The sequence below is a fragment of the Chaetura pelagica genome, unplaced genomic scaffold (genome assembly GCF_000747805.2).
Source record: "Chaetura pelagica isolate M959 unplaced genomic scaffold, ChaPel_1.0 scaffold537, whole genome shotgun sequence".
Lineage (NCBI taxonomy): Eukaryota > Metazoa > Chordata > Aves > Apodiformes > Apodidae > Chaetura > Chaetura pelagica.
The window spans coordinates 54,992-74,105 of record NW_009953802.1 but is presented as its reverse complement, the minus strand read 5'-3'; the positions used below and the strand labels follow the sequence as shown (position 1 = coordinate 74,105).

The 19,114-nt window shown below is 39.6% G+C and overlaps 1 protein-coding gene across 1 annotated transcript in view; it reads right to left on the bottom strand.

Moving 5' to 3' along the window:
- SRFBP1 (serum response factor binding protein 1) overlaps positions 1-16,836 on the bottom strand; it is a 72,983-nt gene extending 56,147 nt beyond the window's left edge. Inside the window, exon 1 of the mRNA XM_010001207.1 lies at positions 16,615-16,836. Coding sequence (XP_009999509.1) covers positions 16,615-16,836 — 222 coding nt within the window. The remainder of the gene's footprint in view (positions 1-16,614) is intronic.
- Positions 16,837-19,114: the final 2,278 nt, after the last annotated feature.

The window sequence follows — 19,114 nt, the reverse complement described above, 5'->3', positions numbered from 1 at the left end:
GGGGGGGGGGAGGGGATCGAGAGCATTGTTGTCGGACCTGAGTCAAACGGTGACATGTGTCCAGACAGCTTTTGACCACCTCAAGAGGAGACTTCACAGCCTCTCTGGACAGCCTGCTCCAATGCTTTGTCACTCTCAAATATTTTTCTCCTGTTCAAATGGGACTACCTGTGTTTCAGTTTGTGCTGATTGCCACTTATCCTGTCACTGGTCACCACTAAAAAGAGCCTGGCCCCATCTTCTTGATACCTGTCCATTAGATCTTTACAAGCATTTATAAGGTCCCCTGTCAGTATTCTCCAGGCTGAACAAACCCAGCTCACTCAGCCTTTCCTTGTTTGAGAGATGCTTCAGTCTCTAATCACCTTTGCAGCCCTCCACTGGAGTCTCTCCAGTAGTTTCTTGTCCTTCTTGAACCAATGACCCCAGAACTGCAGACAGTACTCCAGACGTGGCCTCACTAGGGAGGAGGATAACTAGCAGAGGGCAAGAATAACCTTCCTCAACCTGCTGCCTACATTCTTCTTAATGCAGCTCAGGATGCCATTGGTGGCCACGAGGACACACTGCTAGCTCACAGTTAACTTGCTGGTCACCAAGACTCCCAGGTCCTTCTCCCACAAAGCTGATTTCCAGCAGGTCAACCCCCTAACCTGTACCACTGTATGCAGTTATTCCTCCCTAGATGAAGGACCCAATACTTCCCTTTCTTGGACTTCACTAGGTTCCTCTCCTCCCAACTCTCTGGCCTGTACAGATCACACTGAATGGCAGCATAGCCTTCTCGTGTATCACCAACCCCTCCCAGTTTTTTTATCATCAGGCTTACTGAGGGTACACTCAGTGACTTAATTCAGGTTACTTACGAGTATGGTGAAGACAGGATCTAAACTGTGCCCTGAACACCACTAGCTACAGGCCTCTAACTAAACTTTCTGCTGCTGATAATAACCCTCTGAGCTCTGCCATTTAGCCATTTCGCCATCCACCTGACTGTCCACTCATCTAACCCACACTTCCTAAGCTTATCTACGGGATGTTATATAAGACAGTCTCAAAAGCCTTGCTGAACTCAAGTCCATTGCTCTCCCTTGATCTATCCAGACAGTCATGCCATCATAGGCTATCAGATTGGTCAAACATGATGTCCTCACGGTGAATACATGCTGACTAGTCCAGATAACCTTAATTTCATCTACATGTTTAAAGATAATATCTAGAATGAGCAATTCCACTGCCTTTCCAGGGAAGAAGGTGAGGCTGACTTGCCTATAGTTTCCTGGCTACTATATTACATAAATCAGTGCATAAGTCACCATGTGGAAATAAAAATTACACAAGTCCTCAAAACAGATGATGACCTGAAGGCAGCTTCTAACCCTGTATTTTAATTGACCGGCTGAACATAAGTTAGCAACCCCCCAGCTAGCACTCTGCCAAAAATATTTCCATGGAATGTTGTAGGGGGATGTGAGGAAGGCAGTCAACACAGCCAAGATAAAATAAATGGAATTCTATTTCTAGGATTTCTTAATTAGAGAGAGCTGTAGCTAGAAGTCACATGATAATTTCACACCCCCTTATGTTCTGACTTCACAGTAAGACACCAATAGAAGAAGCTATTACAGCGACACAAGAATTACCAGGATGAACACAGGTGAATAAATTATGAGAGTGGTGAGGGTTTCTTCCCTTATTTTCTTCAAATGGTGAACTTTGTAACACATGAGAAAGAGAGCACTGCTCCCACAGCAACACAACTAATCTCTACATTACTTGCATAATCTGAAGCATAACACCATACCTTGACTGTAACAACCCACAATGTGTCATTTTTTGCATTAATTACACAAATCACAAGTATTACCCAAACCTGTAGAATTAAGCTGCTGTGCTTAAAAGAAAACTATTGCAAAACTGGGTGTGATATTTTCACTTAACAAAATCAGAAATGCAGCAAGTTTCCAGCACTAATTTGCAGGGATGGTGTGATTGCTCTGGCTTGGGATTGTTTTGTTGTTTTTTTTTCCTTTAAAGATGCATAGTCATGTTGCTCCCTCAAGTAAGATAGGCACCTCTGTAGAAACTGCACCTCTGTAGAAATGTATCTAAAAATTACCCTGAGTATCACTTTCCACCTTTTCACTTATCACAATTCATGAACTAGCCTAACCACCAGCAAGGAGTTAGATGGAAATCTCTCTTCTAACTGCCTGGTATCAGATCAGAAAGCACTTTAAATGCAAGTTAAATTCAGTTCACCTGTCAAAGCCCAAAAACATCAAGGGACAGGTTTGTCTAACAGCACTAAGGGATGCAAGACTTCTTGCTGTGTAAGCCAGCAAGAAGACTATTAAGTATCACCTCTTTTTTGCAACAGAATGTAAACCTAAAGCATTTGAATGGATATCACTTTATCTTGCACAAAAAAGAGTAGCAGAACAAGCAGTTGACAGCTCAGCTGAAAGAACAAACCAGTGCAGCAGACTGTCTTCCCTTATTCTACCTCAGTTTGATGGTCTCAGTCATGGGCTATCAGTCGCTCGAAAAAGTGCACTGCAGAAATGTTTATTAGAGTGAATGGCAAGAGAGTAAATAAACTTCAGCAAACTGTAAATGCAGTGTTGCTTCATAGAATCCTAGAATGGTTTGAGTTGGAAGGGACCTTAAAGATCATCTAATTCCAACGCCCTGTCATATTCAGGGATACCTCACACTAGACCAAGTTGCTTATAGCCACATTCAATCTGGACTTGCAGTGAGGGGCATCCACAACTTCCCAGCCCAACCTATGCAGGTGTCTAACCACTCTAACAATAAAGAATTTCACAGAATCACAGAATCTTAGGGGTTGGAAGGGACCTCGAAAGATCATCTAGTCCAACCCACCTGCCAGAGCAGGATCACCCAGAGCACACCACACAGGAACGTGTCCAGGCAGGTTTTGAACTTCTCCAGAGAAGGAGACTCCACAACCTCTCTGGGCAGCCTGTTCCAGTGCTCTGTCACTCTCACAGGAAAGAAGTTTTTTCTGATGCTTATATGGAACCTCCTGTACTCCAGTTTGCACCCATTGCCCCTTGTCCTATCATTAGACATCACTGAAAAAAGCCTGGCTCTATCCTCCAGACACTCATTCTTAACATATTTGTAAACTTTGATGAGGTCACCCCTCAGTCTTCTCTGCTCCAAGCTAGAGACCCAGCTCCCTCAGCCTTTCCTCATAAGGGAGGTGTTCCACTCCCTTAATCATCTTTGTGGCTCTGCGCTGGACTCTTTCAGGCAGTTCCCTGACCTCCTGGAACTGTGGGGCCCAGAATTGGACACAATATTCCAGATGTGGCCTCACCAATGCAGAATAGAGGGGGAGGAGAACCTCTCTCGACCTACTAACCAAACCCTTTCTAACACACCTCAGGATGCCATTGGCCTTCTTAGCCACAAGGGCACATTGCTGGCTCATGGTCATCCTCCTGTCCACCAGGACCCCCTGGTCCCTTTCTCCTACACTGCTTTCCAGCGGGTCAGTTCCCAACCTGTCCTGGTACATCGTGTTGTTCTTCCCCAGATGCAAGACTCCACACTTGCCCTTGTTGAATTCAAATTTCTTCTTAATACATAATCTAAACTTACCCTCTTTTGGTTGAAAGCCATTGACCCTTGTTCTACCGTTACATGCCTTTGCAAAAAGCCCCTTTCCAGCTTTCCTATAGCCCCTTCAGGTACTGGAAGGCCCCTGTGTAAGGTGTCCTCAGAGTCTTCTTTTATCCAGGTTGAACAATCCCAATCCTCTCAGCCTGACTCATAGGAGAGGTGCTCCAGCCCTCTGATCATCTTCATGGCCCTCCTCTGGACTCAATCCAACTGGCCCATGTCTGCCCTGTATTGAGGACTCCAGAGCTGGACGCAGTTAGCCAGGTGGGGTTGCAGGAGAGTGGAGGAGAAGGGGAGAATCACCTCCCTTTTTCTGATAGCCATACAGCCCAGGATATGGTTGGCTTTCTGGGCTGTAAGCACACGTTGCCAGCTCATGTCTAGTTTTTCAACCATTAGTACCCCCTTAAGTCCTTCTCCTCAGGGCTGCTCTCAATCACTTCATCCCCCAACCTTGCACTGATAGTGAGGGTTGCCTCAGCCCATGCACAGGACCTTGCACTTGGTCTTGTTGAGCTTTGTGAAGTCCACAGTAATGGGCTAGTAAATTGCACTTCACTACACATGCTTTCAAGAATCCTCACACCATTTTTCTGGCTAAGTGGTTGTTCTTTGCGTGCTACAGTTGACTTACAAAGAACTACATGACTTCAAGATTCATTGATCACCCATCCCTCACCAGCAGGCCTCCAATGCTATTTAGCCAAACAATAAGCAGGTCAACTGTCACACTGTTTCACTCAGATTACCATGCAAATGTGCTCTGTTATTAAGTAAAATGTCAACATTAATTTTTTAACCATAACAAAGCTGCTCAGTTCCAGCTGTAGGAAGATTAGTCTGCTGCACTAGGACACTCATCAGGGGTGGGATGGGAACGGGGCAACAGGAACAATGGCAGCTGTACACCAATTAGCCCTATGAGCATGCATGCTGCCCCTTCTTTTTTGCACTGGTAGAACTGATCTCATATTGATCATGTATTCATTTGCTTTGGAGGTGCTTTGTACAACATTGACTGAAACCACTTATTTGCATCCAGAAAGGCGACATCACTTATGATGGGTTTTAATAGCAAGCTGAGAATCAGCACCTCAGCTGACTCAAAGCTTAGGATGGAAATTCTGAAGACTGCCAACCAAGCTGATTCTTCTATATACAATTTTACTTTTCAATGTTTTATTTGGACTTGAAGTTCTTTAAACATTACATCAATTTGTGTAATTACTTTTATGTAACACTAATGTTACGATAAATTACTTTATTTCCACACTCAAAGGAAAACATATCCTATAAACTACATTTAAAACACAGTGTCTCTATGTAACCTTAGAAGTCTACCTTCTCAACTCCATTTCAAAATTTAAGTTTTCAGAATTTGTTTGCAGATCAGCATTCCCAATAAAGTTTAATTAATCACTGATTTTGCAAAGAAATGGTGGCATTGGTCTCCTTACTCACCAGAGAGAAAACTTACAACTCCTGAGAGGCAATACATTACAACTTTCCTCAGATATTTTGAGAGAGTGGAAGACTAAAACTTTGTATATTCTGGAATTAAATTTATTAACCTGGTTTCTGAGGAAATGAAGTTTGTCATCACATTGTTTGCCTGTCACTATCCCTCCCCAGTAATTTTTGGACTTACTAAACAGAAACAAAGTTTGACAATCAACATAGGCCAGAGCTCCTGCACATTTTGTGGAAACTGGTAGGCAAGTAGGAGAGAAGGACTAAAATTAGCATGCCTAGCATAGAAGAACTACATAAGCAGAATTCAAATCTTTTCCACTTTGTCTGCCAATTTGTACATGCATACTCTTTACCAGCATGTCTGACTTGGAATCAGCCACAGAACACCAGTCACATCTCTTTATCTGCTAAGGAGGTGGGAAACATGGGCCATAACTTGTTACTTAATGCTCAAAAAAACCAACTCCAAGGATAAAACACCAAGAAACTATATACACTGAGGAATAACTGAGTTTATTGGTATGAAATTTTAAGGAATGCTGGACCCAAAGCTGTAGGCATCGTTGGTTCTGCAACTTGAACACACAGTATGTTTTATTATAGCCATATCCATTGGACTGATGTATTTAATTTGGTGATGGGAACTTGAAGGGAAATTATAACACTGGTAGCTTGCTGAACTGCATAAAAGGAGAGGCTCTTCCATGCAAGAAACTTAATGTAAAAAGAGACATATGTATTTACTTCCATTACCTTCAGATTACACTAGTCTCACATTCTAAGAAGCCAGAGAGAGAATGGGAAGCCTGAGCAAAATTATTAGCAGCACAATATTTGCAAAATACTCGTATCTTAATACTACTAGCAATAATTATTTTTGTGGATCTCTTATTCAACACAACCACTCACTTTGTACTTATCCACTACGAAAATCTCTATTTTTTAATGTTACTACATAGATGTTATCATGCACGCATAAGGAATCATAGAAGAAATATGGTTTCAAGCGCATTAAACAAATAAGTAGAACTTCAGTATCAGCTGAGAAGTGATCAAGTTGGAGAAATAACTAACAATTGATTTCTCCATTTCTCTATCAATCTGAAGGATAAAAAAAATGAACTAAATAAATAACACAATTTTTAGATTGTCTATAAAGTATATGTATAATCTGTTTTTCTGAAAACTGAGAAGTAACTGATCTTACTATGATGTGAAAATCTTTTTTGTTTTAAAATCTAAACTACTTTTACTTCAGACTCCTCTTCAGGATACTTGGTCCCTGTCCATACATGTATGAGGAGGAATAAACGTAGGAAAACAAAAAACAGGAAGGTTCTTCAGCTGTGTGAAAATTTCCATAAAAAAGGCAAAGGTCTCAACTATCAACTACTGCTCTTAAAGTTAAATTCGATATTAAGTTTAATTAACTTTTGGATAGAAGTAAATTATGAAGTTAAATCTTGCAACAGGTTAGAGCTAATTTTCATCATGTTAATAAGTATCACCATACTGATGCATCTTGGAAGAATAAACAGCTCTTTCTGTACTACACTCTCAGAAGCTGAAAGTATTTCCACCACAGAATCATTGTATTTGGAAAAGACCTTTAAGATCATTGAGTCAAACTATTCATAGAATCATAGAATATGCTGAGTTGGAAGGGACCCATCAGGATCATCAAGTCCAACTCCTGTGCCTGTGTAGAGCATCCCCAGGATCATACCACGTGCCTGAGAGCATCATCCAAATACTTCTTTAACCCACACTGACTGAGCCTGATCACCTGGTTGTCCTGCACATGCTGCATTACGGCAATGAAGATGATCTGCTCTATAACCCTCCCTGGCACCAAGGTCAGAGTGACAGGTCTGTACTTTTCCAGAATCCTACTTCCAGCCCTTCTTGAAGATAGGGATCACAGCTGCCCATCTCCAGTCAGCTAGGATCTTTCCAGTTAGCCAGGACTGCTTCCAAATTATTTAGAGTGGCTTGGTGAGCACTTCTGCCAGGTCCCTCAGTACCTGTGGGGTGGATCCCAATAGTATAGCCATTTTATAAAATAAAAGGTAACACAGATAGCTTGTTGTCACACTAAAAATGCAAACATGCCATCTATGTAACACATCATCAGGGCTACAAATTTAATGGGAAATGTTTCCCATACCACTCAAGACATTCAGATATCCATACTCAGCATTTATAGATGGCTCTATGCAAGTGATAACCTGCATGTATTGAATATATAAAATCTTGTTTCTCTTTGCCCTGCTCCACCATTAGCTTTAATTAATTTGATTGTTGGTTTTTAATTTGTTTTGGATTTTTTTTAAGGTGTGGGCTTTCTTGTAAACACTTTCTTTCAAGACAAAATAAATGTTATTTCAATATTTTTATAGTTTAAGAAGTACTAAGAGTTATACCCTGAGGAATAAGTTTACTTCTTTGTTGGTCAGATTTATTTTATTTTGCTGGCTAGTTTTTGTTCTCTATTGAAATTATCAGGGTCTAAACTGAGGGAAATGAGTTAAGAAGTCCTCAACTGCAGGAAAAAAAAAAAAAAAAAAAAAAAAAAAGAACCAGAAATAATGAAGGAAAAAATCTCATTTTATAGCATGTTTGGAGATTTTTATTTGAAATGGGCTTTTTGTCATTATTACATTGACTTGGAAACCAAGGAAGCCAAATTATAAGATGCCATTTTTTTTTCTAAAATAGCTTCCAAACAGAGCTATTCCAGATTCACTACTTACATTTGCACTTTACCTAACACACAATTTCTTTTAGGAGAAAGATAGGAACTAATTTCCAACGTGTGACTCGTTAAACATAGGAAACAATATGTCCTTCACATTTTACTCATCACTCTGAGCTCCTGCTCCAATTGGAGTATTACTCATTTCTGCTCCTAGTGAGGGTAATGAATTTTTGAGATTGAACTATTTCACACGGTACCAATTTTAAAGACCCTGCAATCTTAATTTCTCACCCTACCAAGCCACTATACCATAATATCTTAAATTAACAGTTGTTCAATTTAACTGTTGGCAGCCACTTTACAGCCAATGTTCGCTTGATGACAGAGAACAAGAACTTAAGCAAGTCTATGAACTTACAATAAACTAGCTTCCAACAGAACTGAATGAGTCCAACCCAATCTCTAGATAGTATTCAAACTTAAATAAGTGAACTAGAGAACCTAGCTTATTTTTGGTGCATCGAGACCTCTGTATCAAAGTTACTGATGATATAGACAGAAGTGCTCTAAGAGCCATCACAGAAATTCTCTGTTGGACCCAATTTTGACCTGTTTACTCAACACAAAAATTACAGAACAGAAAAGCATGACTGTAAGTCAGGTGACTACAGAACATACAACAGAATAAAAATGAACAGAATATTTGCATTCTAAAAAAAATAACTTATTTACATTCTAAGTAGATAGTTTTGGATGCACACACAACATTCTTCATTTGGTATTAAATACCATAGGAATAAACACACATAATTGTGACCCGTCTTTGTAAAGGAATTAATGTAATGGTATTTTTTTCATATGAAATAAGTACAAGAATTTTAAATCCCTTTCTCTTATATGATTGAAAGGACTATCAAAAAAGTCACTGAATTTAGTAGCTGCCCATTTTTGTGCAGAAAAAGCTAACTAAAAAACTCTTTTCTTAATTGCTCTCCACTACTGACCTCCACAGCATATGAAAAACCAAAATGAAGTCAGCAGTTTCCAATGAATTCACAATTGATTACTATTCTCCTTCTAGGAACCCCACCTCCCACAAACCCACCAATTCTATTAGGAAAAAGTCCAACAACACCCCTTCCTTTCTACACTCAGTTCAGCCTTGCTTCCTTCCTCACTTGGCAGCAACCTTCAGGACCAAGACTGCGAAAGTTTGTGGAAAGATGTCTGCAACGACAGCAGTAAGCAATTAAGCACACTTACTGTAATAGAACTTTTTTTTTTTAATTGTATTTTATGCATGCATAAATACCCATAAATTACATCTGATAAAAGACTACACTGTGTACTGCAAGTAACTCACAGTGCCTTTAAAATAAAAGTTACAAAGTTTCCCATGACTGCGCTTGCATGTTTTTTTCATTATTGTACACTACCACACCAAGGAACCACAGATGTTTTGTTTTATGAGAGCATCTTACTAGTCTACGTGGCCTACCACACACGCTTTGTAAAAACCACTTGAGTTAAAGAAAAGCTTTAATTTTTGTCCTAAAGTATAGTAGTTTGATAACCAATGTATACAATATTGCCAGAAGCAAAAAACTGCAGTTTGTCGTGTTTAATTGCTTCAGTAATCTGCTGAAACAAAATCTGTGTGGATAGGAGATCAGAGTTTGCTGTTAATATTAGTTTAACTGATGATGTGGCAACTCTAGAAACTTTAGAAACAACTGCTGGAACAGTTCCTAGAGGGGGAAAGAAAAAAAAAAAAAAGCCATAATTCCTCAGAATTCTATCTCACAGAGTATAAGTTTGGAAATTTCATAAGCTTTCAAAAGACCTTTTCCTTAGGACATTCACATGGTTTGTAAAAGAATGTCAGCAATTTAACACTTGAACTGTATAAAGCAGAATTCATAATTTCCTTTTTCTTTAAGACACTGTTGTGCTTAGATTTATTAGTAACACAAGCAATGCAAGAATTTTTACATGCATTTCCATAGAGCTAAAACAACTGCTGCCAAGTATTCCAGAGCTTAAAGAGAAAGTTCTGCTTGCTTTGTAACTGCAGAGACTTGTACTTTACAGCAAAAAGCAGCAATTTGCCAGTTTACTGTGAAACAAACTCATGGAATAGATTAGCCATTTGGTTTTGAATTGTGTGGATTCTTATTTTTTTTTCCTAAGCTTTAATAACTTGTTTATATACCTTTCCAAGACTCTGAACCAATTTCAGACACATAAGATATTGTGTGCCAGCTTCAAGGAAGTATTTAAGACCACATGCAAACCAGGGATATGCAAACCTTGGCAGTGGCAGAATTCAGTCACAACTTCAATTTTGACCACAACGCATCCTAGGCACCTGCACTTTTTGAAAAGTATCTCACTGGTAACCACTTTACCTGAAGAACGTTCTGCAAGTGGTCACAGGTCTACCTAAAGCTGTCTTAGGCTGCCCAAGAGACAGAGCCTTTCTGATAAAGCTTAACCACACCGGTATATTGCTCAGAAAAGTACCAGAACTGGCGTCCACCATGTGAGGAACAGCCTAGCTGTTGGGGCACTTACTAGAACTGGAAGAAAAAAAAAAGGGGGGGGAAAAAAAAAAAAAGGAAAAAAAAAAAAAAGCCTAAGATTAAAGACCTTCAATGTGAGGGAGTCTAGGACAAATGCTTCAAGAGAGTGGCTTGGCCAGTATGCTAGATAGGTGCTGGAACAAACAGGGCTCATAAGCCAGAACAAAATAAGAGCAGGGAACTCATCTGTAGACAGAGGAATTTCCTCAGGAGTAAATAGTTCCGAGTTCCAGTATTTCCTTTAAGAGAGTTCAATTATTTTATGTTAATTGTTGGATAGGCAGTTGGAACACTGCCAAGGACTTTTACTACATAAATGCTCCCACTGGTGAAATACATGACCAGGCTCCTCCCATGCCATATAATCTACCAGCTTTGCCGGACACTAGCTCAACACTAGTATTTGTGATTAGCGCACTCTGCTGGTCATTGAGATCACAGAAATTAACTCAAGACTGAGGGAACCTATCCACCGGTTTTCTCAACTCTGGCAAGTGTCCTAACAACGAAGCCATTAAACAAAAAATGCAGCATTTTACCCATCAGACAGAGGCATGCCTTGAAAGAAGGCATAATACTTGGAATTATTATTATAAGACATTTACAGCTCAGACCAATACTGGTCTGATATCTTATGCCTCAACACCCCTTTAAGTAGCTATGAAGTCAGTACACAGAAATAATAAATTGCCCTAAAAGAACTATATTCCCACTTAGCCCAGGGAATAGTACAAGAAAGAGATCTTCAGGGGTAGCTACTTTATTTCAAAGAGAAGCCTGCACTGGGCTGGCTGCCCAGTATTTCAAACTGCTTTAAACACCATAATGCCTGCAGTACTCAGTCATTGTTATTTTGAAAGTTTCCATCTAGAACTTTTTTTATCACTGGTAAAGAAAGTCAAGGAATGCACTTAAAAATATCACAAGATTCCTTAGGTAACACTAGCCATTTGGATATAATAGACTAAAAAATTCAAATGCTCACATCAGTTTGTTCATGATAGTGAAAAGCAATTTTGAAGAAAACCCAAGAAAAAAGGCCTAATCATTTCTGATTACTGTGGGAAATAAAACTCTTGAAAATAACATTTGGCTTTACTGATTAATGGACTGCAATTTGTTTTAAGAGTTCTTTTGCAACAGGTAAGAGAACAGTTTTTGTTTCCCCTTGATATACCTCTGGTCATAATTTTCCAAATATATATATATAAACTTACTGAAATGTGAAATTTTAAGACTATTCTTTCAAGCTAGTTTCTAACTAACCTCCAATGAACTTATTCTGTAATATCATCAAGATCAGACAAATACTAAGGTTCCTCTGGCTTCCTCTTTGAACCCTCTAGCTCACCTGCTCTTACACAGCCTTGACTACTAGTAGATTTCCGTAACATAAACACAAGCCACACAACATAACTGCAGATAATATAATCACCTTATTTTCTGTTTTATTGGTTGAACATGCTCATCAGATCTTATGTTTATTTCACAGAAATGCAGCCACCTAAAGATGAACACTTAATCGAGATGAAGAACAGCAGTTCTACCAGCCCCCCAAGCCAGCTGAACAGCCTGCTGTGGTGGAAGGCCCATCTCCATCCCTCTCTGCTCCCCTCCTATTCATTCCTATTCCCATATTCCTGCACAGCAGTTCTACCAGCCCCCCAAGCCAGCTGAACAGCCTGCTGTGGTGGAAGGCCCATCTCCATCCCTCTCTGCTCCCCTCCTATTCATTCCTATTCCCATATTGCTGCTGCTCTAGCTCTCTATAGGACCCTATAACCTTAAATCAGCAGCAGAACACCACCTTAGCAAAAAATGTATTCTGCTCACAGAGGAAGGACCATATAGCAGGAATAGGTGAGGAGCAAGGAGAATGAGGAACCTTGCCTTCAGTGAGTTCAGCTATCCATGAAACCACAAGTTGGAGAGTCACGCTTCTTCACTACTTCAGAGGGACGTTTCAAGTCTGAGATACCCCACACTTAACAGCAAAGCAATTTGTCACAAAAAGCCTTATACGAAAGGCTTTTCAATTACAGTTTCTATAGTCTAAAATATGGGGTGAAATGTAATCAATAAATCACATTTTGAATTGTACGTCTAAATTGTCATCTTAAGTCAATGAAAACAGAGTTTTATCACATTTGAGTGATGAGGCAGTCATAATGCTGGAGAAAGGCTGAAAGTAAGGAAGATCTTAGGTAACTGCAAATAAAAACCATGCAGAATTCTCAAACCCACTTTATATGGAATGTTTCTCTTAAAAAATGGTGATAATTCAATCACAAAATACCCTTCATTTAATTTTAGATCAATTTAAACTAGACATTCATATTAGCGTGCTGAACCTACTGCATCAATGTCAGAAATATATAATACAGTGAGGACTAGCATGGCTAAGTAATCAGTTTTTTCACATTTAATGCACTTCACATAAATCATAATGCAGGTCCTGGACATACAAGTCAATTCAGCTTAAGGAGCAATGCACGACCCTCTCCAATTCCCACCTCCCCATGCTTCAACAATTTCACCTGATATCCCAGTTGGACTGTTTTTTTTTTCCATTGCTATAGAGAAACTTCAGTCACCAACAGTGATTTACTTTGAAAAGTATGCACTTGGCCTTTCAGCAATTTGTTAGTGAAGGCATGTAGAAATGCAATTCCAGTAACTGGTTTTATGTTTATGTTTGTTATTTTAGCTATGCCTGATCACCTCATGAGAAATATGACACCTACCCAATTCTAGGCCCGCCCAGCCTTTATATATGCATCTCCAAATATACATTTACTTGTAGTTGCACTGTCATAAAAGATGCAAGCTTCACAGAATTGCAGATACAACTCACATTGCAGTTTCAGCCTTTCAGAGAGTGTATTTCAATCTTCCTTCACGTGTTAAGGTTATTTTCCACAGCTTTTTGTCTTTTTCTTTTTTTTATATAATCAGCCACATTATCTATCTTTGACTTCATTGTACAAAAGTCTTAATATTTAGCTACATATCCAGACTGCTTTCTAAACATTTAATTAATGTAAATTGCAGTCCAGATAACTCAGAGGTCAGGATATCAGTCCTAAATCTAAAGAGTAAAAGGGCCTGAGCACTGCCACTTTCAGCATCACACCAGCAAGTGTTGGGACCTAAAACAGTACTGAATGGAATCCACCACCTTCAAATTCATTATTAAACTGTCTACATATCATTTTTTAAATCTGCACTTTGTTTAGCAACTGAAAAATGCGTGCACATGCACTATTCTGTAGATAAAAGTCCATCTTTACCTTTTAGAAAAAAAACAAGAACCAATTTAGTCATGGTTGACAACCATTAGGCAAGCACCAGCTGTTATTACGTAAAAACCACAGCTTTGCAAGTAAAGTTTAGCCTTATCTAATTCCGTAACAGGTCCATAACATTTCTATACAGAGAAACTATTCTGGATGCATGCAATTGATTATTACATATAAATTCAAGATAAAAATTGATCTAATACCAAAGTTTCCATATGCAAATGAATTTGGCAAATTCAACTCGTGTCTCATAGACAGAAACAACTCTCAAATCTGAGAGATGTATGTTTTACATAATGTGCAACTTCAGTCATTAAAGTACTCTCACAGATAGACATCAGAACACTTATTTTTAACATAATTCATATAGACATCTTTTGCATTAGCTTTCTTTATCCATGGCAGTGGATGATTATGTGCTGCCATCTAGCAAATGTTTCCAGGAAAGCTTAACTGTGGAAGCTATTCTGTGGCAAGACATCTGAAAATTCTTAGAAAACTTTTTAGAACAGGAAACATACACAAGACAGCAACATTTTATAAAAAATATTTTTTTTCAGCCTGCATGCCAATAAAATTAAACACAAGATGGAAACACAATTAGGCTTAATGTAGACATACATAACTCTACATGAAAAACACAAATTATTAATGTTTATATATAGCTGTGAATAACTGTACAGTTACGGCTGATTTCTTCTATTTTTCTGTCTTATTTCACTTTATCACCACTGCAATTACCTCCTATTTTCATCCAGGATCCTTACCACTGTATTGTGATTACAGATCTTATCCATGCAGTCATCTGAACAGTATTACATTTTAATTCTGTGTTCCCTAATAGAAAAGAACAGTTGGGAGCGTGTTGCCTCATGGGGGCACTATTTTTTAACCAAATTATAATTCAAAAAGAAACTATAAACTTTTCAGATGTTCATTCATTTCCAAATTTTCTGAAATTAGCCAATGAATTCAAAAACTGTCAGAAAGGAGACACACATAACAGTCCTTTACTTGTCTCATTTCCTTGGAGGATTAGATTTACGTAACAATATTCAACCTTCAAGGTTTTTTTTGGTGATAAATCATCACCTCATTAAGTGTTCTAGAATTTCAAAACATGTACACACTTTAATTCATTATAATATTGGAAGCAAAGGCTTAATTTTTTACACTGTACTAACAACAATTTCCATTAAGAGTCTGAGAGGTGTTTTTTTTTTGTTTTCACCAGGACAATAATACCAGAACAACTCCTGCCACTGAAATCACAGAATCACAGAAATACTTGAATAAAACTAATGATCCAATGCCATTCTTTTCCTCAGTCTTGGACCACGTGGCATTTATTTTCCCCTTGCCAGCTCCAGTCCAGATTTCACACATTGTGCTAGGGACACCTGAAAAGGCCTCACAGAAGCTTTGGTGAAGAAGGTGGTTTTCTGTTTCAGGGTGGATGCCAGCCCTACCCACAGAATGAGTAGATGGTTATGCCTTGCAGGTAACGAATAGTTACAACTTTGATTGTCTAAAAAAAAAATACTATGGAGCTGGACCTTCTCTCAGATGTATTCCCCAGAAAAATGGTATGAAGAAGATTCGGTTGGACTAGATGACCTTTCGAGGTCCCTTCCAACCCCTAATCCTTCTGTATATCTTAACTCTAGTCTTGGGCAAGCGGGATTCACTAAACTAGGCAATTCTGTCGTTTAAAAGGTTTGACAAAACTACACAGAACCAGAGCTATCTACTCAAGTGGTAATTATCTTTCTCTTTCAGAAAGCTGTTAAACAAGTAGATCTTACCTGCATAAAGCAGAGGCTGTGCAACTTCTACATATGACAATACAGTTTATAGGAATGCTGTAGTCATGCCAGAACCAAGACGTTTTTGGACATCAATAAATATTTGTTTTCTTAGTTACTAGTACCTACAGCAAGTAACATAACTGTCATCTGGCATTAACAAGGGTGCCAATTTATATTACTAAGGAATGCTACACTTAGGACTATCTGTTCTTCCTGTAAACAACATATGAATTGCTGAAAAAAATTCTGACACCTACTGTGCTACATCTTCTTAATCATTTAGCAGGCCATTATACATTATAATATTAATTTGTAACAGAAGCCTGCCAGAATTAAAACCTGGAATACACAAATATAACACAGCCAAATTTACAAGACCTTACACAGGCCTACTGTAAATCGAGCCAAGGCAAACAGGTTTATCAGCTACATAAGGTCATAAAGTTCTTTCTGCAACATCTACTATCAGTCCTATTTGATTATCTTGGTCCAACCCTCCTGCCATGGGCAGGCACATCTCCCATTAGATCAGGTTGCTCAGAGCCCCATCCTACCTGGCCTTGAATACTTCCAGGAATGGGGCACCCACAACGTCCCTGGGCAAACTGTCCCGGTGTTTAGCCACCCTCATAGTGAAGAATTTCTTCCTAATGTCCAACCTAAATGTCCTTTCTTCTGCTTAAAAGCCATCATCCCTTGCCCTCTCACTACATGCCCTTGTAAAAAGTCCCTTCCCCACTTTCTTGTAAGGTCTTCCCTGGGCTTTCTCTTTTCCAGGCTGAACATGTCCAACTCTTTCAGTGTGTCTTCATAGGAGAGGTGCTCCAGCCCTCTAATGGTCTTCATGGCCCAACTCACTCCAACACCTACATGTCCTTCTTATGTTGGGGGCTCCAAAACTGGATACAGTACTCCAGATGTGGTCTCACAAGAGTGGAGTAGAGGGAGAGAATTACCTCCCTCGATCTGCTGGCCACGCTTCTTTTCATGCAGCCTGGGATATGGTTGGCTTTCTGGGCTGCGAGAGGGCATGGCTGCCTTAAGTTGAGCTCTTCAACAACCAACACCCCCAAGTCCTTCTCCTCAGGACTGTTCTTAACCCATTCTCCACCCAGCCTGCATTCGTGCTTGGGGTTGCCCTGACTCTGGTGCAGGACCTTGCACTTAGCCTTGTTAAACTTCATAAGGTTGACACGGGCCCACTTCTCAAGCCTGTAAAGGTCTTTCTGTATGGCATCCCTTGCCTCCAGCACATCAGCCACACCACACAGCATGGTGTCACCATCAAACTTGCTGAAGGTGCACTCAATCACTTTGTCCATCTCTCTGACAAGGGTGCAGAACAGCACCAGTCCCAGTACTGACCCCTGAGGAATGCTACTTGTCACTGGTCTTCACTTGGACATCAAGCTATTGACCACAATCTTCTGAGTGCAAACATCCAGCCATTTCCTTATCAATTGAGTGTTCCATCCATCAAATTCATCTCTCTCCAGTTTAGAGAACAGGATGTCACATGGAACAGTGTCAAACTGTTTGCACAGGTACAGGCAGATTATGTCACTTGCTCTCCCCTTGTCCACCAAAGCTGTGACTCCATCATAAAAAGCCACAAGATTTGTCAGGCATGATTTGCCCTTGATGAAGCCATGCTGGTTGCCATCAACCACCTGTACATTCTCCATGTTTTAGCACATCCTTCAGGAAGATCAGTTCCATAATCTTGCCAGGCACAGATGTGAGAGTGACTGGCCTGCAGTTTTCTGGTTCTTCCTTTTTTCCCTTTTTGAAAACATGGTTTATGCTTCCCCTTCACCAGACTATTAAAATTTCTCAAATATGATGGAAAGCAGCTTTGTAACTTCATTCTCCAGTTCCCTCACAAGCAATCTCATCAGGTCCCATGGACTCACGTTTTTTCAGGATATTTAGATGATCTCAAACCTGCTCTTCTACAGTGAGGGGATATTCATTCTCCCAGACCCTATCTTTGCCTTCTGCAACTTGAGTGGCGTGGCCTGAGCCCTTGTCAGTGAAGACTGAGGCAAAAAGTCGTTGAGTACCTCAGCCTCCTCCCTGTAAACACTTCTTACCAATAAAATGTGTTCCTACAAGACCATCTTAGTAACTTGAATAAATCCAGAGAGGATACCCAAGTATTGGCTAAGAAAATATTGCTTTTGGCTTTTTAGCCTGGACATCATAGTAATTTATATGGCTCTGATGCTTATGAAAAAGCATAGGTGTAGAAATGCAAAAAATTGTTTAAGCTATTCCATACTGCTCTTGGCCAGCGTGACCTTCTGTCCTTCTTGATGAGATGGCATCCAGGATTTTGTCTCAGATGGACCTTTTATAAGAGTGCACCCATTTTTTGTCCAAGCTCTGATGAAGGTGCCAACCTTCAGAAAATCTAAGAACTTAATTTCAGTTTCCTCTTAGGATAGTTTGAACTGCAAAGAACAGCATCCCCAGTACCTGTACTGAATTTTTTCAGTCTTTTGTAATCTCTCTTTTACTGAAGAACTGTTTGGTCATTCCTCAAATGCTGCTTCTTTTTTTTCATCATTTGAGTATCTCTTTGGTGATAGACTATGAATCACCAACTTGATCAATCAAGAAAATCCCTGCATCAACAATGCATTAAATAATTTACTCCTTCTTTAGTGATTCAGTGGTACATTTCAATGCAAAACCACTCATATATGACCTTGTTTGTTAACAGCAAGGACCAAATGTTTGTGATAAATTACTGAGTAAATATCTGTATTTTTAGGTTATATCAAATTACAACTTTTCTGATGAAAGGGCTCTCACTAAATTCTTGACTTGCAAATAAGCCTCCCGCTGAATGACTATCACCCTGAAATATAAAACCTACTTTAAATAAGAGTGCAACCTGAGAATTATTGTATAATCTGTAATTTGGGTTCTGTTGAAGAAAATAGTAACTTTAAGCATACTGTGAATAATCTAAGAATCCTGGAAGTGCATAATGCCATCTACAGAAGCTGATACAACACATGTTAAGCAGAACTGCCAGCTATTCTTTAGATGTTGCAGCAACAGTTTAAAGAGGCTAGCTTAGTTGTGTCAGCCTTATCAAACATAATGATTTGCAATTGTGGAGTCAAAACCCATCACAAGTGAAAGACACCTAATTAATTTGATACAGGTTATAAAGAATAATTTAAAAAAAAAAAACCAACCCAAAACCTCTGAAAGAAACATGAAACACCAAACCTCTGGAAGAACAAGAAAAAGTTAGCGCTAACCCATTAATTTCTATTCTCAGCCCGTCCAAGAAAACAAGGTTATGCCACATCTCTGCAATCCAACGACATGAGGCTGAGACTTCAGTAGGTGTCCAAGAACGACCCGCAAAATTGCAGTGTGAAGCCGTGACTACGTGACACCCAAGAAGACGATGCTGAACACACCGAGCGCTGTGCATCACCCCCCTGAAGGTGCCTGATCTTAGCCAGAGAGACCTTTTTTCCCCCACAGGCGCCTCTCACCGAGAGCCAGGACGGGGCGCAGCGTTTCCCAGGGGGGTGTCGGCAGCCGCCTCAGCTCACATGGCGACTGCGGCGAGCAGGG